The sequence below is a fragment of the Chaetodon auriga genome, chromosome 10 (genome assembly GCF_051107435.1).
Source record: "Chaetodon auriga isolate fChaAug3 chromosome 10, fChaAug3.hap1, whole genome shotgun sequence".
In the NCBI taxonomy this organism is placed as follows: domain Eukaryota; kingdom Metazoa; phylum Chordata; class Actinopteri; order Chaetodontiformes; family Chaetodontidae; genus Chaetodon; species Chaetodon auriga.
Genome location: NC_135083.1, coordinates 6,644,708 through 6,667,805, shown reverse-complemented (window position 1 = coordinate 6,667,805; position 23,098 = coordinate 6,644,708). Strand labels below are relative to the sequence as shown.

The following is a 23,098-nucleotide window of genomic DNA, read 5'->3' as shown; positions in this document are numbered from 1 at the left end:
GAGAGTTGCTAATTCTCAGAAGAATTACAGACTCGGTGTGATGAATCAGGTCTCTTTAATACATGCAGCATGGAGGGAAGACTCATGCAGAGTGTTCTCTGTAGATCTCCACAATGTCTTGCCATTTATACCGTTCAACAAAAAGACAAATGGTTGTCACATGCACCTGGTAATGATAAAATCTTTCCTTCAAGAACAATGACAATTTGGTGGAGTTCACTCATCCTGTTCCCTGAGGTTAATACTATACCATAAACTTCTCAGTTACAATGGATCGCACCCTAAAAACTTCCCCCTTCATCCTGTTCCCCATTGAATGCTCTTCTCACCTTAGTGATCAAAGGCCAGAAAGACTTTTACAATTCACAGACTGATTCCCGAGACCAGCAAGTCATCTAATTCCTACAATCCATAGCAATGAGGTAAACCTTCATCACATGTCACAACAATAAAAATGTTATTACCTCTTATTATTTTTTATAAAAATGGTTGGGGCTGCGGCTTAGTCGGCTTATGTAATTTTTAAAATTTTCTTCAAATCAACCATATCATAGAAAAAAATCCTTCCTTCCCGACCCCTCCTTTTACTATTGGAACTGTTGATTGAACTGATTGCAACCATTTGGTTGTTTGTATTTTAATATTCTCATTGAAAAACATCTTTTACTGCTTCACATGTGCAGTACTACAGCTGTAGTTGGCCTATCGCACCTTGTTCTTCACTGCTTTTCAGATGCAGAAAAACTGAAGAAATTCAGAGTCTCCACACAAGTCTGTCCTTGCTTTGAAATTTAATTTATACATGCTCATGCACGCTTATGCTCAAGCTTATTTTGGACATTGATCCTAATTTTGGAAGTTACTTGCCTGGCATAAATAGGACAGTTGTTGCCTGCATGCAACGTTTTTTTTTTTTTTCTCTGCTGTACCTCATGCTATTTATATTGTCAGATATGTTGCAATTAAGTGGCCAACCTTAATAGGATGATTAAAAGCAAACAGTAACCAACATTTTAAGGGTCAGATCAAATCAAGTCAACACCTGAGTCACCTGAGTCACGTAATATCCTTTCGGATGAAAACAGTATAAAATATCACAATCTTAAAACCAATCAAGAGCTTTACTGGTAAGGCAGAGCTGACAATGAATAATGAACAGAGCAGCTGGCTCACGTTTATTAAACTGGTTCTTCTGCCTCCTCATTCCCACCTATAATTAAACATCTGTGGTCACATCTACAAGGCTGTAATTAGCTGCTCAGCAGTTTTGCATATTTAGTTCTTACACTTTGATTTATGATGACAGCACGCAAATTGACGTCTATTGTTGCTCATCAAGACAGTATAAACATGAACAAGCTAATTCTAACTGCAGGTAAAGCACTTCTCTGATGAAACTGATGTTTCCAAAAGCTCAGTTTTAACCTGACACTGGAGTCTGTTTGATCACCAGCTCGGGTGAGTTTAGATTTGGCAGTCTTACCAGCATCTAAATTAAGTCCCTAAATAATTAGTTTTGCACTCCAATCTGTTTCAGCCTCTTCCTCCAGACTGGTGTTAGCACACTAACTGGTCCCAGTATAGAGCAGGGGTCCAGAAGTGAATGCTTTCAGATGCTGATCCTACCCTGTTCACCCATCCGATCTACGCCTTTTCTGGCATTAATGATGCCAGTGAGCTGGTACTCACTGAAAGGAATGACTGTGGGGTCCAGAGGGAAAGTTACAAATCCTTTAATCTGCTAAAAGATGCGTCAGTGCTTTACCTCGCAAATATTCTGGAAATCAACTTTTATTTTGAAGTATTAAATAAACATTGCTTAATCTGTTCGCACATAGGAATATGAATCTCAAAACCTTCCTGGCAGTCAGCAGTTGGACTTTTGGCACAAAAAATGAGACACGAAAACTACTGAAAAATATTCAATTCAGTATGAAGTATTTCTTCTTCAGTGCACATTTTTGTTAAAATGTTCAGATTTCCAGTTATTCACATTCCAGTGATTGGCTGCCCTCATGTGTTGGTGACACCTGGGGTTCATTAATGTGATGAATAACTGGGTTACAGGATGTCACAGTGCCTCATACAGCAGATCCCAAGACAGCTGCAGTTACTGATATGCTGCTGTTTGTCAGTTATGTGCTTGCAGATAAAAACTAATGTTTAGTCTACTCTCAATGATAAAAATTAGGTGGACAGTTTCAACAAAAGCCATGGCGAAGGTGGGATTTAGTTTTAGCAAGGTGTAGCCTACCTTTGTTTGTACTCCTTGATATGAATTTCAGTTAATTCAGTTTTTAAAGGATGTGTCTGGGAAAATGCTGGGTCGACTTCTGGCATTTACTTGGTTAAGAGGTCAATTTCAGAAAACAAGTTTAATTTAAAGCCAATTGGTTTTCTAATACCTTGTAACTATATGTATACTATATATGTATGAAACTTTCTAGAACAGGAGGGAAGAATATTGATGAAGGAGGAGGAACGATATTGACTGACATTACAAGTAGTAGTATAAACCTGTTCTAAATAGCACTCTGCCAGTGGGAAGTGGTAGCTGTCAGAGAGACATAAGTGGAATGCCATTTATAAGCATGTGGCAGGCAGTTTATATTTGGTATCACTGGGCAGAAATTCCTCATGAATTCCACAATGATTTTTCAACTTTTGTAATTCAAGTGGCCTGAGCGGTCATTGCAGAGAGAGGGTGTCCTATTGGCTGTTCTACAGATGCAGATGTGTGTGCACATCCCTTCAGCTGGTTAAAGCCAGACTGTAGCTAAATAAATTCACATTAACTATATAGCTTTATTTATTTATTTTTACTTTTCAAGACTACGCAGTGTGGGATTGTCAGGACCAACAGCTAGCTGCTGAAAGGCTGATTTGGGGATTTCCTCGGAAAACTACATTTTAGTACAAAACCCTATACTTAATATCCATTTTTGACTCATGTGCAATTCAATATGGCAACAGTATTTTTATGGCAATAGTATTTTTATGCTTGTACATAGCGTACATATTTACAGAGGTGACTTTTACTCTGTATCTTTATTTGTCTTCTATGATCTTTTCTCTCTTTTTTCTTTGCTGTCTCTAAGTATTTAATTTCCCCAGCGGGGATTAATTAAGTTTTACCTTATCTTATCTTACCTTGTCCTCTGAGGTTGGAGCACCAATCAGTGGTCTTTGTGATGCAGACCATTGCACCGAGGAGGCTTCTGGTCCGACTATGAGGTGAAACTGGAATCTCTAATATATTTATGAGTAGACCAACAGTGTAATTGTACATACAGATTTTATTGTGTGTGGTGTGTCAACTTTCTGATTATGCTACTATGTTGGACTAGTATTTGACATTTAACGCTTCCTTTCAGGTTTGTCTTAATTTTGATGGAAAAACATTGAAGAACAGAAGAAGAACTTCTTCTCTCATGTGCTGTACTTTCAGAAGTTTCTTGCGTAAAGTCCACAACTAAAATATATCACATGACAACAGGCACATTTTAAAGTTATTTGTTGTATTTTCAAACAATTTATGCACATTCAAATCACCTTCACAAATCAGGATTCATTTCAATGCATCTGTCCCTGACAGTGCAGCATTCGATAAAACTACTGTACTACATTACATTTTTGAATATCACAATTCAGCAAATTCACAGTAAGTAACATCTTTTTATGTCATCTGTTATGAGCAGTCCCCACACTGTTTGCAGTCATTGCAGAAAAAGTTATATACAGCACCATAACGTCTAGCTTTCATGGAAGATATCATCATTATTTTACATTCAATAATCATCACAGCAGTTTACCATAAACTCTTAACCACAAAAGCAGCACCTTATCCTGCAGTCATGTCATCATAACAAGGTCAATACTGTATGTCATTAAACAAAATGAATTGTTACTGTGAAGCTACAAATGCAGGGCAACGGAAAATTATACCCTCTGGCTCTTAAATGCAGAATCACATCATTTTGCTTGAAATTTAGTAACTATGCAGTAAGTCAAGGTCCTGTTGGAGTCTTCTGAACTTTTTATGACCCCTGCTGTCGATTCCTTAGAGTTCATGGACTGAGCTGTGAGCCTCAGGGAGCTTCTGAATGTCACAGTTTTGTATCAGGCTGAAGTAAAATACTACAAGCTCCTCGTAGTTCTTTTTGGAAATCCTTTCATTGATGCCATGGAATCTACCAGAAGGAAGAATAAAACCTTTCTTTATGGTATCTAATAAGAAAAAAATACTTTTCTCCTTTCAATTACTTCTTACTTACCGTCTGTTCTTGCATGATAATGGAATCTTATGACCAAAAGTCTAAATGAAACTTTCTTACTATACTGGTTCAAGAGGAACTTTAATCTGAACAGTACAAGTAGGTCAAACATCTACATCACCAGTTTATGATGTAAATGTGTGACCAACAGCAGAAAACTCTCTTTTGTTCAAGTTTGGCAAGCAGTTTATTGCAGCAGGCTCTTTTCAGAGTCCACCTGATACACAGGGATTTTTTTAAATGGGGTTTTTCCTGCTTAAGGCCAAAAAAAAAAAAAATCCCATTCACACCACCACTGTTGTAAAATAAAATCTCTATCCATAAAAACATGCAAAAACACCCTAAAGCTATGCTGGTCAGAAGCATAAAAAAAGCTTTTACTGGGAGGCAACCTTCATCTGGAGATCTGACTGCTACTTTCAAAATCTTTCTAAAGGCAATTTTTTTTCTATATTTTTGTATATAATGTACACACACACACACACACACACACACACACACACACACACACACACAAACACACACTTGATCTTTCATTTCTTTATTACTTATTGACTTTTACTTTTATTTTCTACTTCTTCTTCTTTATTCTTGCTATTACTGCTGTCTGTAACATCATTCTCCCAGAGTGGGATCAATAATATTATTTTTTAAATTTTATCTTATTTTACGGCCCACCGTCGCCACAGCAGGATTAAAAAATTCGTGACCCGGTCTGGACCAAAACCAGTAACGTTGGCAGAAACCTCTGTGTCATGAACGTGTTGGATTATGTGGCAATGACCTCTATGATGCATTCTGACGCCTCTGTTTCTCAATGAAAGTGGAAGAGTAACTGTACTTTCATGTGTAAACATGTAAAAAGTGCAGTTAGCAATGTTAGCTCCAGCACTATGTTAGCCACATCTGCCATTGCATGACAAGTTTTCCAAAAGCTCTGTCGTGAGTGACCTAAAAGTATATTTGTGTGTGGACGAAAGGCCAAAAAGCTATGAAGGCTATGTTTTGAAAAATATCCGCGTGCATGTGGACGAGGCATCAAACATACTCGACTCTTACCTCTGAGCATCACCTGGCTTAAACCAGACGGGGGCAAAGCGATAAATATCACTGGTCAGGTCTTTGAAGTGTCGACTGTCTGTGTTTCCAACACAGAGACCTGCACATTCAAACATCATATCAAAACACTTAAGGAATATCTTGATATAAATAACAATAGGTCTATACGATTTACTCTATCCGGATTTTACCTGGAGCAACTGTAACTGTAGGAAACATGTCCAACACAGTTTTCTTAATGATCTGGAAGCCAAAGGACTTTTCATCAGTGGAGCTCACAGGCAGAGGATCAAACCCGTCAACAACTTCCATTTTCACTCGCTGGTCGCCCACTGTAGACTGAACGAGGTCCAAGACCTAGACGAGACAGCGCACATCTTATTCAACTCAGAACACTCATGGCGAGACATCAGGAATTCTCAAGAGGAGAAAAAAAAGTCTGATTCTACCTCTTGTAATGACTGTGCTGAGTGGATTCTTAGATTTACATAAGCCTCAGCGACAGAAGGGATGATATTCACCTACATGGTGGGAAAAAATGTAGGACTCTAAGTTTCTAAAGAAAACTGAATTGCTTGCATTTATTTTTTTCTGTGATTTCCTTTTATTTTACAATACTAACTATACCTTAACTCCTGCATTAAACATGGTGACTGCTGTGGTTGTCCTTACAAAAGCATTAGTGTCTGGTTTTCTTTCGAGTACCCTGCAACATAAAACACACTAACTGATTTATTCAAATGGACAGAATCAGAAGAAAACATGCTAAATGAATTTTAGGGTAGTTACCTCCCAAGGAGTGAAGAGAACAGCCACAAATTCGACATTATGAACTTCATTGGGAGCGGGAACTGAAATCAAATAATGAGTAACTGTGAAACAACAGGGAGAGCTAACATGTTGCTAGTTGTGATGTGCAGTAAACAAGCAGCTGGCTCTGCTTACCTTATGGGCCAGATGCTCAAAGATTCCACGTTCAGGCCCGAGACCAAATAATCTTGGCATCGGGTTATCCTCTAGTCTGAGGGAAAGGCACAACAGTTCGGGTATTAGATTTACACTTTTTGCTCATGGAGTGGTAAAAAAGTAGAATGTAGTGAAACATATGGCGCAGCATAAACAAAGAGATCAGCCAGAATCCATCACAGGGGAATTAAATGAGCTAAAAATCTCAATATGAAGAAAATGTTCCTCTCACCTTTTAACTGCTGCAGCCAAGATTCCAATGCTGGTCTCACTGGGAGGCATTGAGGAGTGACCAGGGGCCATAGACACACTGAGCTTTACAGTGGCCAAACCCTTTTCGCTTATCCCAATCCTACAAAACACGTATATCACCTACATTTAATATTTTTTACACAATATAACGGAGACATGCAACTGTTGTACTACGGTTTACTTCTCACACTGGAAAAACTGCAAACTCAATATCATGTTTGCACTGGAGCATGGCAGGTTCTCACAGAGCAGCGGGTCCATCGAGACCACTGATGACTCCATCGAGTACAGCCAGGCCCTCATCCAGGACGAACGACAGCTGCGCACCACGCCGCTTCAGCACACGCACTATGCTCATTGCCCCCTTGTAACCATAGACCTTTAAAATGAAATATCAAAGGACATTCAAGTATTATTGTATGTTTGAAATCAGTTTGAGGCCACAGCTTTAAAAAGTAGTAGTTTTATGAATAGTTAAAGTACTTCTTCATCATGACCAAGGCCGATGTAAAATCCTCTACGTGGAGCATAGCCTTTTCTAAGCAAGTACTCCAGCGCCTGAAGTATTCCCTGGAAGAAGTAAAGCATATCAGTTTAGCCTGACTGGGACATAAAATTAATGTATAACTCAACTATGTTTAAGGCAAAATCACAAAAAAAGTATCACATATTCTCTCACCATTAAAGGGCTCTTGTCATCTATGGTCCCTCTGCCGTAGATGAAGCCATCTATCTCCTTGGCAGAAAACGGTGGCGCCTCCCAGCCATCCGACTCCGAGGCAGGCACTACATCGATATGAGCCAGAAGCAGGTACGGGACAAGGTCAGGCTGTGATCCTTGCACCCAAAACAGGTGGCTATAGTTGGCCACCAATTCATGATGAACCAAGCTTGAAGAGAAAACTGTAGGGAAGGCTGTCACAAGAAGAAGAGTACGAGTGTGAGCGGAAAGTCAACCAGTTTTACACGATCAGTTTAACACTTAGCCTATGAAAACAGCCTAGAGGAGCTCCATAGTCTGCAGAAACAACACTGAGGAGGCCACTGGGGTTAATGCTACCCTTCAAAATGTGGGTCAAGGAAGATCTAATAAAAAGATGATTTTGGTTGCATGCACTATCTTTGCAGCTGAACCCATCAAGAAAATAACAGGCAGATTCACTGATAATGAAAATAACTTAGATGCAGCCAGTGTGTAACTTCTTGTGCACTGGTGCATATCCTAATAAATAATAAACACATCCATTGACTGGGAAACCTGAGAAATACCTGTACAGTGGCAGCCACACAGAGAAGATTTTAGAAAACTTTTATTATACAGAAATTCTCCGCCATGAGGCGGCAGGAAGTCATAGATGAAGCAAGAAAAAACTCGTTATATCTAAGTAGCTAACGTCAGCTGAAGTTTGTAGCTAACAGCAGCTAGCTCTCTGCCTACGAGACTGGCATCAGTACAACCGTTTAAGCTAGCAGCCAACGGTTAAGAGTTTGCTACTGCTCGGCCAAGTCACGTGATGTGTGTAAAACAGACTGTGAACAAACCAGTGACTACGTACATGAGACAAAACAGGTGTCGAATCTTTCAGAGGCAGTTTTTAGCTACCTTTTCGGAGCAGCCTGTCAAACTCGAGCAGCGCGGTGGTGTTGCTCTCCGTCTCTGAGAACGACACTGTGGGGATCCGGATAGCCTCTGGATGAATGAACAGAGATACCCCATCTGTCAGCGGCGGCTACACCACATTTCCATCTGCTGCTTCCCATACAGGGCAACACTTTACCGACTAACAAGCGAAAATTACCTTTAAAATTCGCAAGAAGCTCCTCTCTCTGATGGTGGTCAATGACAAGCGAGATGTTGTTCGTCTTTTCCCAGTGCGCGAGCTGAAGCCCGACATTTACGTCCAGTGAAAGAGTCCTGAGAGATGCTACAGTGAATAACAACACGACTGTAATGACGAGGCTACTTATAATAATCTTTAAAAACTTGACTATTTTGAACTTCGGCCCCGAGTCTGTCATCGTTGTTTGTTATGACAGCGGAACTCCTTCGCTGTCACTGAGCGCCGGATGCATAAAGTTCAGGGTGGTTGAACGAGCGCCCCCTGCTGGCCCGAAAGCGAACATGCACCTATTGTCTGCAGACATGTTTTCAGTCTGCCAGCATGTGGCAGTTTAATTCCATTATGTCAGAAAGCATAAACAATAATTTGCACTTGCTATCTTCCTAATGCGATATAGTAAAAGTCTGATCACTAAATTTCCCCAGTGTGAAATCAATAAAGTCCTATCTTATCTTATCTTAAAAGTGGACTTTACTATATGAAAGATCCCAACTGACTGTGATATCTGCATTCTCATTCTCTTATGCTCCTATCAGTTGCACACAGACATATGAAGCAAATCATCCTTTATTTATTTTAAATGGTTGAAATATTAAAAAAAAAAAAAAAAAAAAAAAACATACATTATACAAGTTCAGTGGCATGAATTCATCGATAAGGCACCCTCACGTTGTACAATTTTGGTTAGAAAATAGGAAAAACACAACGTTGTCATTATTTTTAAAAAGAAAATGTTCAGCCACTAATGATTTAAAGGGCAACTTAATCTTTGTGTTTCTGTGATTGTTTCAACTACAGTGACAAAAGCACACATCCAGAAGCAACACATACAAAAATGTAAAACTTTACAGTTTGCACCCATACAAACACAGCCGACAATAAACAGCGCTCAGAGTAATACGTCCTCCTGTGGATATCCCAGGATGAAGTCATTATGGCTGGCACCACCAAGAAAAGCAACAGGATTAAAAAAGAGAAAGTTACTCCTGTCCAGACAGCGCTGGTGTGTCCTGCGTCTCACTCTGAAGCGAAAGCCCCTCCTCACTGTCTGACCCCTGGTTTAGATTGTCCAGTAAGGCCACAAACGGATTGAATGAGTTGTCCTCAATACAAACATTAACAAAGTATAAGAAAACCACCAAAATGAGGAAGACCAAAATCTGTATACGGATGGGCACAAGGCGGCGCTCCACCTCTCGTCTCTCCAGCGTCGTGGGACTGGCAGGAGTGTCTGGGTATGAGTACTGGATGGGTCTCCTTGCTGCACCCTTGATGGGTCTCCGACATGTGGCACTGAAATACAACAAGGTACGTGTGCTGATAATCCAATCACAAAATGCTCCACCAGGTATTCCTGCACATTCTTGTACTATGGTGAAATCTAATTCACATGCAATGATAACTCAGATAGCCGTGAAGAACTCCTAACTGGCGCAGTCTAATGGTGTTGGTTAGACACTTACGAGATCCCTGTGGGTGTGCCCCGACTGTCTGGAAATATGTCCTTCATCGTGGCTTTCACAGGCTCTGGAGGAAGCTAGAAAAGAGAGAAGAAATTACTGACAAAGTGGACAAGAGAAAACAGAAATATGTCCCAGAAATAACCCCCACCATCAAGTGATATGGATACAAATAGAAAAATAAATGTCAGAGAGAAGATGCATGTGCCTTCATTCCACATTTATAAGGGGAGCTCTTGGGAGTGTAGTACAGGGACCGGTTCTTCATGGTATGCTTGTCCACAATTAGCTTGTCCGGCTAAGGAAAGGAGACGTAACAGATTATGATACGCTGAATTTCTGCAGTCTGAATTGCCTCCAACCTCCAGTGAACCACTCCAACAGCCACCACAGTTTCAGCTCAAAGTGTGACTGAACAATGTGAGCACTACTGACCCCGTTGGACTGTGACCAATGCTCCTGCACATTGCTCCCATTCAACTCTCTCTCAGTGTCTGTGCTAAGAGAGAGTGCCGTCCGACTCTCCATCTGTTGTTTAGAGTGAGAGCGTACATTACTGAGCGAGCAATCCTGCGGTGATTACTCATAATAAAAAGATGAAATAGAAAGATGTGGAAAGTGGGTTTAAAAATGTGGAATCAACTTTCCTCCTCAACCATCTGAGTGATGCTGAAGGTCTGAGAGGAAAATGATGAGCAACCATTAGGCATAACGGATTGTGATCCAGATGGAACCTGCAAGGATTATTATCACATTAACAGCAATAAAAACATGCATCATTCATCACACAATCTATACACCAGTGAGATAGCAATGCCCATCACTGTAAGACAAGAAAATTTCCCATTGGTGGCTTCAGCAGGATGCACAATAAAGTTAGGCAGTCAAAGCAAGGAATGCAGGGAATTTAAAATCCACAAGAGAAGTGAAATAAGACCGGCCTACCCCTGATCCTAATCCTGAGCGTTGATCTACAGAGGATGCTCTACTAATTCCTACTGGAATCTGTGAGCAGTGAGGCGGCCTCCGCTCCGATGGTTTTAAGGAATTCTTTGAATTCCGCTTGGGACAACGTTCCCTGTTTCTAGAGGCACAAGCACGCTACAAAAGACCAACCCAATCAAACGCAGAAAAGAAAAAAAAAAAAAATCAGTGTCCCCTAAAAATCTAGTTTGATGGAATTTTTTGTGCAATGAATATCTGTTGTATTTACCAGCCTCGATGAGGGTAAAAAGCACTGCGGGTAAACATAATGACCATTCTGAAAAAAAAACAAAAACAAAAACAAAACACACACACAAACACTCAAAATGCAAGCGCATATTACGAAGAGTGAACGCTTCCATTTGGAATTTTGTAATTACTATTTATATCCACTAAGTGGCACTGTGGGGAAGACTTCTTTCAATACAGACAGAGATGCCAAAAATGCAGGAAGATCTGTTAACCAGCAAAAGCGCATACAGCAGGTCGTGTACGATCTCTGATTTCAGACAATTCAAGAGATAATATGCACAGAAACTCCAAATCATTTCACCTGCAAGTTTCTCACCTGGCTGCTCTCTTGTTGGGCCTGCTCTGTCTCTTCAACAGTTTCTTCTTTGGCTCCTTCAGAACCTGAAAGTAATACACAAAGCATATGATTATTTCATGCTAACCATAAAAACAAAACATGTAGACAAATAATCCAGAGTATTTCAAGCTATACCTTCTTCCTCCTCCTCCTCCTTCTCTTCTTCCTCACTGTCAGAATATAATACACCTTTCTCTGCTCCATTGAGATGGTCGTGTCCAGCAGACTGAAGCAGTTTCCTGAGCTTCTTCTCATACAAGGCCCTGGTGGAGGCTAGCACAGACAAACAATACTTCAGCAAATCCACCTAAAAAATGGGGTGAAGGTGAATATTATGTCCTACAACCCTGATTCTGAAAAGGTTGGGATGCGGTACAAAACCTAAAAAAGAATGCGATAACTTGCTAATCCTTTTTAACATACACTCAATTGAAAACAGCCCAAAGACAATATATTGAGCGTTTGACCTCATCACCTTCATTGATTTTTGTAAATATCTGCTTATTCTGAATCTGATGCAGCAACATGTCTCAAACACACTGGGACAGGAGCAGCAAAAGACTGGGAAAGATGTGGAATGATCCAAAAACACCTGTTTGGAACGTTCCACAGGTAAACAGGTTCACTGGTAACACGTGATGATTGGGTATGAAAGGCTCAGTCGTTCAGGATGGAGCGAGATTCACCGCTTTGTGAACACATTTGTATAAAGGATGTTACGACATGGGCTCAGAACTCTTTGTAAAACTGGAGTCGGTAAACAGTTTGTATGCAAATGACTGCATTCTGTTTTTAATTATGTTTTACAGGCGTCCCAGCTTTGTCACAATCAGGATCGTAAGACATTCATGAAAACACAAAACTGCATGAATGTTGACCAGGGTCAGATTTATACAATGAAAACCAATTTCAAGACAGAATCACATGCAACCTCACCAACTATGGGCCCAGCTTTAACCCCATGCTTGAGCAGCGCAGCCTTGAGGTCATCATCAGTCAAACAGCTCGGATCGGGGATCTCTGCATCCTCTCGATCTTCCTCCTTGTCCTCACAAAAAAAAAATGCTGAATTTAGACAAAAGGCTGCAGCTTGAATGCCAGCAGTTTCCACGAGTGGGACACAGACCATAAAAAACAGCTGGAGGCTGCAGTTCACAAATCTGTTCATTATTCATCACATTTGGGTGCTGCATGAATCTTCTGCTTTTTACATTCACCTATTCTGAACAACCACAGAAGAAGAGTGAAAGTTTACAGTGGAGCCCAAAAATATAACAGAGGGCCTGTTTTATTAGTTTATACTGGCTTATTAGATATAAATGGGCAGATATCTATGACAGGTTTATTGACTGTAAAGTACTTGACTTATCTTTGTCACCACTCCTCATAACAACACCTGAATGTCCACTTCTAAAAAGCACTCAACTATCAGTAGGGCTGCAACTGTCAATTAATATTCTAATTATTTTTAAATTCAAATAAAAAAGAGGTTTGGTCTATGATGTAAAAAAAAAAAAAAAAAAAAATCATCATGGTGACATCTAGACATCTACAAAGTGCTTGTTTTGCTGTCCAATCCCCCGAAATATTCAATGAAAAGTATAATTAACTGAATATGAAGTAAATTGCCAATTCACTTTTTTGACTGAACTGACTGATCACTTCAAGCTCTTTATCTCAGTTTTGGGTTTAAGGTGCTGATCTTGCAGCACTTTCTAAATCTGAATCTCCACCCTGATTAACAGCACAGCTGATTTTGTAATGGATGCTTTGCCCACACAGACTTAACAGTCTTTCTACCCCCATGACACAGCACAGCAACATCCTCCAGGCTTTAGGTGCTGATCTTTTTGGGGCTGATAAATGAATGTGACAGGTGTTGCAAACACATGCACGCGACTGTAACAGCAGCCGCCAGCTACAGAAACGTCGCGTGTAAATCTATACCAGCCATACAACACAGCAGGTGGCTCAGTGGTCAAGGACCCCAAACGCTAACGTTACTGCAAGCTGAGAGGACTGTTTGGTCGCCGGTGACCCAAATCTCCCCCTCCTCCCCTCCACAGCTGCTGACAGTGCGAAGCATCGGTTTAATTCAGTCCATGCCAATTATGCACGGCGAGCCTTCATAATAATAGAAAATGGTTGATGTCCTTGAACGCAGCATTGTCAATAAGTCATACTAGGCAACACGTGTATGCTTAGGGTTTCAAGTGGTGGTTGAAAGTTTTACTCCGCACAAGTCAATTATGTTCGGGCGTAAAAACACCAAAAAGTTAACAAACTCACGGCCTCATTTTGGGCTTGATCCTCCTCGTCGCTAGAAAAATCCGCTGCGTTTTTCTGGTCGATATTTTTTAGGTGTAACTCCACATAAACTTCCTTTTTGCTCTTGACGGGTGGCAGCGTGACATTGTGGGCGACTAAATCTGACCTCAGTCTAGATTTAGAGAGGAGAGCAGGGTCCTCAAACAGCGGCATGTCGCAAGGACGACGCGAAAAAATGAAAAATAGTTAAGTTTCAGTGCTTTGCTGTTCTTTATATTTGTAGAAAAACGTCTTTGGGGTGAGATGTGCCCAGCAGAGCTGCTCGGAGAAGCCTTCTGCCTGTGGTCTGAGGATCACAGTGACTGAACTGAGAACAGCTGCACCTGACGACTTGATTGACGGCGAGTAGTTAGCTTTACAGTTACTGAGTACACATACAAGCACCGCAAGCTAGCATAGTGTGTGTCTGTAGATTTGAAGTTCATTACATTTAAATTAAACCTAAGACCTTTTTATTAAATGCTAGTGAACTTTAAAATAAAAAAATTAAAGGGCATGTGTGGCTTTGGTTAGCTTTATAAGTATTGTTTTGGTTGTAATTGGTATTAACTGATAGCTAACATTAGCTAGTTAGCAAGCTAATTGTGTTTATGATAACATCCCTGCTTTTAATCACAGTTAGTTAATGAGCATGGAAGTTTGGAGCTGCCCATCTAAAAAGAAATAATTCAGTCAAATTAAACACACTCAATTAATCAGCATTATTTTTTGAATGGGGGCCTTTTTAAAGTAGACATTTTAATTATCATAGTAGGAAATGCACAGGTGTTGCTAATACTGCCTCCCTTCCACTGTGTGATAGCGCCTGATACTGAAGCAACTCAATGGAGTTCAGCCATCATTAATATTATTCAATTACATCTGTGCTTTTCCTGCTGTGACTTGTCAAAATGTCCTGTCTGAAAACGCCTTGGTGGAAACCCCAAATATCAAAGATAATTCACATAGTTGAGTTTTAGGCACAAATTTCTCCAGTCTAACTGATGTATACCTTTGACCTCCAGGTTTGACCCGGGCTTTTGTCGTCGTTGGTGTCGTGGTGTCTCTGTTGCATGCTGCTGCCTCATTTTTACAGGACTGACGCATCCTCCTAGTGCATGCAGAGGTGGTGAGTAGCTCCTTTCCTAACACCTGTTAACAGATAAAATACAAAAATAACTAAACAAAATGCTTATTCAGGTGATTGTACAGCAGGGTGTGCCAAATGTGCCACTGAGGGCTTTTCTTCTAGCCAGATATCTACAGCAGGCATCTGTTCCAACAAACATGTTGATCATATGGAAAAAAAAAAAAAAAAAATGCTGTGAAAATCAGCAATCAGAGGTCAAGACACAACTCAGTGAAGCTGCTTCTTGGAACAGGCCTCTGGTGTTTTCAGAGATCTTATTATGAAATGAGTGATACCACCTGTAAGCTTTGCTTAAAGTGAAAACATGGGAGATGGTTACCGACAGCAGGGTCCTTCTCAAAAAACATAATTATTGAACGCAGGTGAACCACTGTATAGAGTAAAACTCATCAATGTCGACCCCCCTAACATCTGCTACTGAAGTGACAAGAGCATTTATCCTGCTTCGTCAAACAGATCCCTGTCGGAACAACAAATAGTCATAATTATTAGTAGTTAAAATTTCCTGGTTTGCTTTAGGTTATGCAAAAAAACAAGAAAAAAAACACAAAATGAAACAGGGTGAGATGGATTGTATCATTTGATTACCACTTTATGCCAGCGAAAGCATCAATAGATGAAGCAAAATGTATCCCCTGAACAATAGATGGGTTGTTTTGCTTGTCTTTGTTGCAAATTGTACAAAACAGCTAAAACATATTTAATTAGATGACAGCTTCGCTATCTTGCTGCTCTGTGCATGCAAATATGAGATGACAAGACAGCCGGTGTTTACATCCCATTGCAGTCATATTTGAGTCTGAGTTGAACAGACTTGATCACCTGCTGTGCTGTTTACTGTTGTGAACTTGAACTGTACCATTTTTAGATTGGATCAACACATTGTGATGGGAGAAAAACAACATTTGTTTTCAGTGGGGATTTCCAGAGGGATGAGGGGATTGAAATTGCCTGATTGGGATCCAGCAGTTGTGAACATGTACACTGTTTCGTTATTAGATTAAAAAAACTGACCTACTTGCATTTTGAATGTCCTTTTTGTATGTTTTACCACTTAATTGTGAAGGCCTGTCTTCTTAATATTGATCCACTGTTTTGCTCATTGGCTAGCCGATGATTCAGAGCAGGTAGGTCAAGAAACTGCTGCTTGGTGTGTTAAAGGTTCCCTGTGGAGTTTTTGACCTACTTAGCGCTATGGAGCTGTCTGTCTATGAATGGGTCCCCTTTTAGTTTATCTTGTGCACACTCTCGAGGATGCACATGAATGTGGGTGATTGCACTGATCAACAGGTGGTGGTAACATGCCAGGATATGCTGCAATGCACCAAAAAAGGCAGGAAAGAAGAAGAGTGCAAGCTTGTGAAAATTGACTTAAACAATGTAGGTATTAAAATCCTTAATAACTCTGCTTTGCACATGTTTGTTAGCCCTCAAGCATACACACAGTTTTGGAGGGTAACGCTGAATGCAAACATAACTTTGTTTGTGTACAAGTTAACTCCACAGGGCACCTTTAAAGTTCACCCAGCCAGAACGCCACTGTTAAAATTAGCAAAACATTGCGACCCTTTGATGATCTTCAGCAAGAGATGTTACTCTAATGGTTTTGAACATATGAAAACTAAAAGCATACCGGAGATTTAAAGTGAGGATTGTGGCATTAAACATTATAGGACACTGTCACATCGCAAAGGATTACAGATATTGTAAGTCTCAAATCAATTCTTAAAGGTCTGAGACTTGCTCATATTTGCTTTGCACAGAGAAGTAAGACTTAAATCAAGAAGTCTGATATGGATTCTTCCAAGTTCAAAGTCTGGAGATATTCAACAGAGAGGTACTGCGGTCAGAGGGCTGAATGCTCCTGGAATCCTTTTGAAAAATCTACTCGACAGGGAGGGGGGGTTGGAGCCGTGAGAGGCCACATTTGAAGGGCTTTTTACAAGAGCTGGGATGGCTCAGCTAGCTGGGGTGCACACCAGGTACCCATAATGATATAGTTTTAAAATTTCCAATTCATGTTTCATGTTATCCTCTTCTGGCTTCCATCAAAAATGAGCAGTAATAATATTAAAATCAAAACGACCATTAAACAATGAGCTCCAGCATTAAATCATGCCAAAAATACTAAAGTGGTGAAGATTGGGAGTTCATGAATGTCAATTTTTCATTGAATAAATGTAATAATTGTGACTGATATTCTGTGGTTTAGCACTGCTGCAGGTCAGCCCAAAACCTGCTTTAATTTGGATCCCACTTCATTCTCACTTAATGAAAACCATGATGAATACTGAACGACCGATACTTCTTCCTTTCTGCTCACTGGAAATAAGACAAATGAGCCAAGTAAACAAGATGAATGAAAAAAAATATTTCTTTTTCCAAATTGTAACCTGAATACAAAAGACAGGCCAGTAATTGGATCCTTACAACATATATTTTATAGTTCAAAATCATTCTTGGTTGAAAAGCTGGAGGCAAATATTTCGCTTAAGGCATGTAAAATAATCATTTTTCACCTTACGAGTATGAATATTTTTTGTTATTTTTCTGCAGATAGTAGAGCTGTAGTGTAATGTTCCTCGTCTTCACACATTGCGATCATGTTGTCACTGCAAAATAACGATTTTCTCTAATTTCACTTCTTTATAGTCATCAAATGTCACCTGGCTAATAGGTAACAAGAAAAGGCTGTCACAGTTGGACCATTTCATAATGTTGTTAATTAAGTCTTTAAGTGTTAGGACTACAGAAAGCCAATAACACTGGAGTGAATAATGTTACTCCATCATCTTATTAGTAGGAACACATAATAGCATGGCATGTTTAATGAATGTGAAAACACAAGAACAATAACACTGTATCAGCAGCAGGAATGGAGGTCCAATTCTTTGCAAATCTGAATCAGCCATGTGCATAATTGTCATTATTGATAGGATAGATTTCCTACAGCTTTGTCTTTTTAAACAGACTTAAACTAGACAGGTGTCATTCCCTGAGCAAATGGTTCGAAAACATTTCAGCGCCGAATGTCCCTCAGTCATTAAAGTAAACACATCTCTGAATGCACGGAGTTGTGACTTCCACAGTAAGCTTCCCAGTAGTTAGAAATGAGAGCTAAGCTGTTCATGGAAGTTGTAGAACGGCTGACAGCAGCAGGAAAAGGAACTGTTTCATTTCCTTGACCATCTGCTAATTCACAACTTAAAACCAGGCGGTGGTTCCCCAAAACATCTGCAGGAGGATAATTAATGTGAGCTTCAACTCAGAATATCTGTATTTGCCCCACGACTCCAAATGTTTGACGCAGGGAGAGATGCGTGATGTAGCTGCTGTTGGCTACAGCTTTTGTTGATGTCATTACGTAAGATTTCAGATGCTACAAATAGCTGAACAAAATACCACACAAGCTAAAGTTGCGGTAAAAATGCCAAATGAAGATCATACTTGATGTTTGGAATCTGTTCATCTGTTCACTGACTTTGTGTCTCATCTTAAAAATATGTCAAAAAGTCATCAAACTGAGTTGCTAAGTTGACTGTCCACTGTGTATCCAATGGCTTTAAACCCTACATGACATGTTAGAGAGAACTCACATAGGAATAGAAAGCCATAAGACACAGTTGTGGTTGGATTTGGAAGATAATGATAAAAAAAATCTTAGATGCAGTTTGAGAAATCATGCAGTTAGGGCTTAAAGCTTGACAACAGAGAGGAAAAAACAGGGGCAGGTTGCAGACAACAGTCAGGATTTAAAACTCACAGCCACATGAATAATTAACTAAAGAAACTGGAAGTATTCATCTGAGGCCCGGGGGGAGTAAAATTGAACTGTCTTGTGAGTCTTTAGACAGAAGGAATTATATTTTTCACAGCTCAAACTCAAATAAATCGACCCCTACCGAATGCTTGAATCTTCCAGCAGGATTCTGCAAGCTGTTCAACTCCTCTGGGGGTTTTTCAGAATAATCTTTGATTAAAAATGCAGTTTTAAATCAATGTCTATGGGGAAAAGGTGCAATGTTAATCAAAAGGATTTTGTTTCTGAATTCAAAACAGATTACGTAAAGTCTTTCTATATTCTGTGTAGCAACCCCCCACTTGACTTCCTCATGCACAAAGGAGATCATTACCTCAGCATTTTAATGCACTGGGCACAGAAGGCTGAGCAGTTTTTATTAATGACCAAAACATTTTTTCTTTAGATATGAAGTTAACATTCCCATGCAGTAGGCCTTTGTGCCTCCGTAATCAAAGCCATCGTGCCGATGAGTCAAGCATCATTAATGCACAGAAATGCAGCCAGTGTGCTTGATTGATTTCAAGTTCATTCACACTCGTATGACTGTTTAACCTTAAAAAACCTGAACTTATTCAGAATCTCTTGTATTCACTGAACCAAAACACAAGACCATTTGCCACAATTTTAAGCACTGAATGGTTGGAAGTGCTTTGGACCACTTTCGACCCTACAGTGAGGAGAGACCCAGCACTCCAGCTATGCAGCCCAAATCTGCTGCCCCAGATGTCTGCTCAGAAAACAGTAGCCTTTATAAAAACATGAAAAAATCTTGTGGACAGAGAGGAAACGGGCTACTATAGAGGACAGAGGAGGCATTTGTTGACATTGTATCAAGTGCAACGCTGAGGTATTTGAGGCACAGAGGGGCCAGGTATTTGTCAGTCAGTGTTTCTTGTGCTCTTGCTGTCTCCAACTCAAACAACAAAAGCCCCATTGAGACAGCCTCTCCTTTTTTTTTTTTCCTCTGGACAAGCACACAAAGCTTCCTGTACTCGGCCGCAACTGTCCAATACTGAGAGAACCACGTCTAGTCGTCCTTTTATGCACCTGTTTCAAGTTGTTCTGCCGGTGCAAAGGGAGTAAAAGCACTCTGTTAGATAGTTTATATTGTCCCACACCTTCGTTGCATTTGCCTTAGCTTTTTTATTCAGTGGCATTTTTCCGAGATGTCCCAACTTCCATCATGAGACATGCTAACTTTATTCACGCACAATGTTGAGGTTTTGAGGTTGTCAGCCTCGTGAGGCATCAGACTGTTTACACACTGAGATTAGTCCCTTATTGGCTTTACATATGCTGGACATTCACATGACCTCTGACAGAGAACATTTCCCACTGACTGAGGCGAAGTGTTTACTCAATCAGCCTTTTCCAGGTTCGAGAAAAGACCACTGCCACTGAGCTCCAGGGAGCCTGTGCTCATGCATGTCTCAGCATAAATTAGTAAAGCCCCTGTGTCAGACTCTGTCCAGACAAGAAGGTGAATCTCAGCCACAGGGAGGATTAGCTTTAATCCCTAAACATCGTACATGGTCGCTCTCTGCTGGGAGCCAATTCAGGCAGTCGTCAGCAGCCAGATGTTTTTAATAGCTTTAGATCATGGCAGTGTTCAATATATTTTTTGGACAGAGGAGTATGAGCTATAACAACAGCCAGCAATTACTAACATCCACAATTTGACATTTTGAGACACTGGTTTTGAACATAGAGGTAAAGATGAAGATAATGGGGTGGCGCCTGGTTTCTTATCCTATGCTGTGCTCCCTTTCCATTTATTGAAAGCACACCTAAGCACCTTCCACTGGCAGACAAGACAACCAAAACACACTGAAACACTGCATACAACACATGAAAGCACCAGTGAAGCAGGTTCTTATCCTCACTGTCATCCTTGATGAAAACAAACCGCTATCCTGACCAGCACACTTTACACTTCTGAAAGTCACAGTGACGGGCATTTAGTGCCGGATGCATTCTCATGCTATAAATCTGACTCTTACCTCCTTCTCCCTCTCCTGCGTCCCTCGCTGGAACGAGTATGGCATCCCCTCAGCCTAATACTGTATGGAGAGACAATGGGTAGTGGGGGGGAGGAGTTACTATGTGAGCAGGAGCGAGAGTGGGGAGACAGAAAGAGTAAAAGCAGAATGAAAACTGGGGGAGAGAGAGAGAGAGCGTGAGAGGGAGAAAGAGGGCTCAGAGGGGAGATCACTCGCTCACAATACTCTCAAACCAGGAATCTGACGAAACGTTACATGAATGACAATTCTTGGACCCCCACCACCACCACCACCCCCCCCCCCTTTGCCCCTTTCCTCCTCAGTTGCGATGTCAGAAAAAACAGCAACCAGAAATCCCTCTTCACGTGGGAAATGTAAGGAAAAACAAGAGACTGTGAGAGAATGGGTCCTGGTTTTAAACAAGTCCCTTTCTTTGGCTTTCTTTGAATGAGTTCTTAAGATTCCAAGTTGGCAGAGTGCCCATGGGTCCTGGATGGAAAAGGATAAAAGAGGGGCTGAGGTGGGGGGGCGGTCTATTGTGTTTGTTCCCTTCCTTTCAGCCCTGGCACTCGAGTTGATCTTTGCAGCCAGTTGCTGAATATTCCAGTCACTTATTCCTCGATTGTAAATAGAGGCTCACATTCTTATTAATTTTCGCCCGGACTGATGCTCGTGTCATCGGCCGGCACTGACTCAAACTTTGTTTTTGTCGTCCCGCACATACAGTATCGACAGCTTGGGTGCGAGGTTTAAGGTAAAAATCCAGGGCCAAGATGATTACCAAATGAACAGTGGCTCAGTCAGTCAGCACTGATCTGAAGATCCTGCTGTCTTTAGAGTCTCTTAGTCTTTGTTTGGGCCTCTTTTCTGCCTTCTTTGTCCTCCTACGAGTCCATCACTAGTAGAGGGAGAATGCTGTTTTGCCTGGTGAATCTGGGATGAAGACAGCAGGTGCTGTTGCCCCTCTCTGAGCCACATTCACTCACAGCTTTCTCCCCCTCCATCCGTTTCCTCTACTAATACACCCTCCTCCCCCCGTCTATGTGAGGAGGGGGGTTAGATTGGAAGAATGAGCTACTGTATAATGAAGCACAAGAAACACACCCAGGGACAATTTGCTGACGGCTTTAATGAGTGATGTGACGTCGTCCTGATCGGAATGGCCGATGTGCGGCGTGACACGGAGCGAAGGCGATCATGTAAAGGGTGTAAAGGATTAATGCAACTGCGTCTCTTGTCAGTCACCGCTGTGCTTCTCACCGCTGCTTGTGCTGCATCAGTGCCGCAAGAGAAGCCCTGTTTTCACTCACAGTCCACCCCCCTCCTCCTCCTCCCTCCCCACAAACCCTTCCCCAGCCTCTCTCGCTGTCTTCCTCTTGCCTCCCCTCACAAAAACACACAGGCTCGGTTCATTACTATTCACCAGGTTTCACTAAGACACGCATCATTGCTCTGCTCCCTACAACTGTGCGGGGAGAGGCGGGGGAGAGGAGGACAGGGAGAAGGAGAGGAAGGGGAAAGCAAGAGACATCTTATGATAGAAAAGAATAAATCACCATTGTGTTTTCTGTGTCCGGATGTGTGTACAAACATATATTACCAGACAGCTGCATGCATGAGTTGTTCTCTCTTCTGTCTCTGATAGCAAAATCTCCAGGGGAACAAAGCCGGTTCAGTCCTCAGCACAGAAATCTGTTTCCCTTTGTGGGGTTTTTGAATTCATCGCTTGCCTTTCATTAAATCCACTGAGGTCGTACACTGAAATTATTATCTGTGCTGATATACTGACAAAGCATTTCATCCATGAAAACGGGGCACAGTGCTTGATTTCTGTTCCTGTGTTGGCTCAGTCTAAGCTTCCATAGTCTAGAACTCTCTTTCTATTCTCAATGGATTAAAATGATTCCTAGAATTCCTGCAGAATCATATGTCAGGAGAAACCATTCTTCCAAAAATCATACAGATTTGATTGATCGGTTATGGAAGGCTCTGACTATATGATATCAGATGCAAAAGCTGCATGTCAGTGTTATTCACATTGAGCTGCTGTTTCAAGCAGCAACATCAGAACACCTTTAGCAGCAGCTAACATAATGGCATTCACCAAAGAGCCTTCAGACTTTCAATAATCTCACAACCTTTCTTTCTTCTTTGCTCCCCTCCTTTCGTGTAGCAGAGTTTGTTGTACTAAAGCAGGTTTCAAACAGCAAATGAATCGTCGCTTTGAGCGTTTGCGAATACAAACGATGTATTTCCTCTTTTTCTTTCCTGCGTAACATCGGCAGAGAAATTAAATTGGAAACTGAATAGGACGTTGAAGATGAGCCATTTGTGTTTTCACAAAAAGTAGCGGAGGGGTCATTCACTATGAGCTAGAGCTGCAACAATTAGACAGACTGGAAACAATTAATTGG

At 41.0% G+C, this 23,098-nt stretch overlaps 2 protein-coding genes across 2 annotated transcripts; both read right to left on the bottom strand.

Moving 5' to 3' along the window:
* Window positions 1–3,498: 3,498 nt before the first annotated feature.
* pm20d1.2 (peptidase M20 domain containing 1, tandem duplicate 2) lies at window positions 3,499–8,607 on the bottom strand. Its single transcript, XM_076739987.1, has 13 exons — window positions 8,351–8,607; window positions 8,155–8,241; window positions 7,231–7,466; window positions 7,035–7,121; window positions 6,797–6,930; window positions 6,532–6,651; window positions 6,279–6,354; window positions 6,123–6,184; window positions 5,961–6,039; window positions 5,783–5,854; window positions 5,525–5,690; window positions 5,334–5,433; window positions 3,499–4,190 (listed from the first exon to the last, which is right to left on the bottom strand). The coding sequence occupies exons 1-13, from the start codon at window positions 8,568–8,570 to the stop codon at window positions 4,061–4,063; spliced, it is 1,569 nt and encodes a 522-aa protein (XP_076596102.1). The 5' UTR covers window positions 8,571–8,607; the 3' UTR covers window positions 3,499–4,060.
* A 341-nt stretch (window positions 8,608–8,948) lies between these two features.
* Window positions 8,949–14,041, bottom strand: lemd1 (LEM domain containing 1). Its single transcript, XM_076742089.1, has 11 exons — window positions 13,715–14,041; window positions 12,362–12,473; window positions 11,561–11,698; window positions 11,405–11,469; window positions 11,066–11,113; window positions 10,798–10,953; window positions 10,502–10,586; window positions 10,288–10,382; window positions 10,061–10,141; window positions 9,856–9,929; window positions 8,949–9,685 (listed from the first exon to the last, which is right to left on the bottom strand). The coding sequence occupies exons 1-11, from the start codon at window positions 13,904–13,906 to the stop codon at window positions 9,373–9,375; spliced, it is 1,359 nt and encodes a 452-aa protein (XP_076598204.1). The 5' UTR covers window positions 13,907–14,041; the 3' UTR covers window positions 8,949–9,372.
* Between the last annotated feature and the right edge of the window lie 9,057 nt (window positions 14,042–23,098).

Excerpts from the sequence above, each read along its gene's own strand:
- pm20d1.2 (XM_076739987.1), bottom strand. The coding sequence starts at position 8,570 with ATGACAGACTCGGGGCCGAAGTTCAAAATAGTCAAGTTTTTAAAGATT. Across the intron at positions 7,467-8,154 it reads TGACAGGCTGCTCCGAAAAG|CCTTCCCTACAGTTTTCTCT; the intron begins GTAGCTAAAAAC and ends TTCTTGTGACAG. Across the intron at positions 6,931-7,034 it reads GCCTTGGTCATGATGAAGAA|GTCTATGGTTACAAGGGGGC; the intron begins GTACTTTAACTA and ends TTCATTTTAAAG.
- lemd1 (XM_076742089.1), bottom strand. The coding sequence starts at position 13,906 with ATGCCGCTGTTTGAGGACCCTGCTCTCCTCTCTAAATCTAGACTGAGG. Across the intron at positions 12,474-13,714 it reads ATCAAGCCCAAAATGAGGCC|GACAAGGAGGAAGATCGAGA; the intron begins GTGAGTTTGTTA and ends TTTTTTTGTGAG. Across the intron at positions 9,686-9,855 it reads GGCACACCCACAGGGATCTC|TGCCACATGTCGGAGACCCA; the intron begins GTAAGTGTCTAA and ends GTTGTATTTCAG.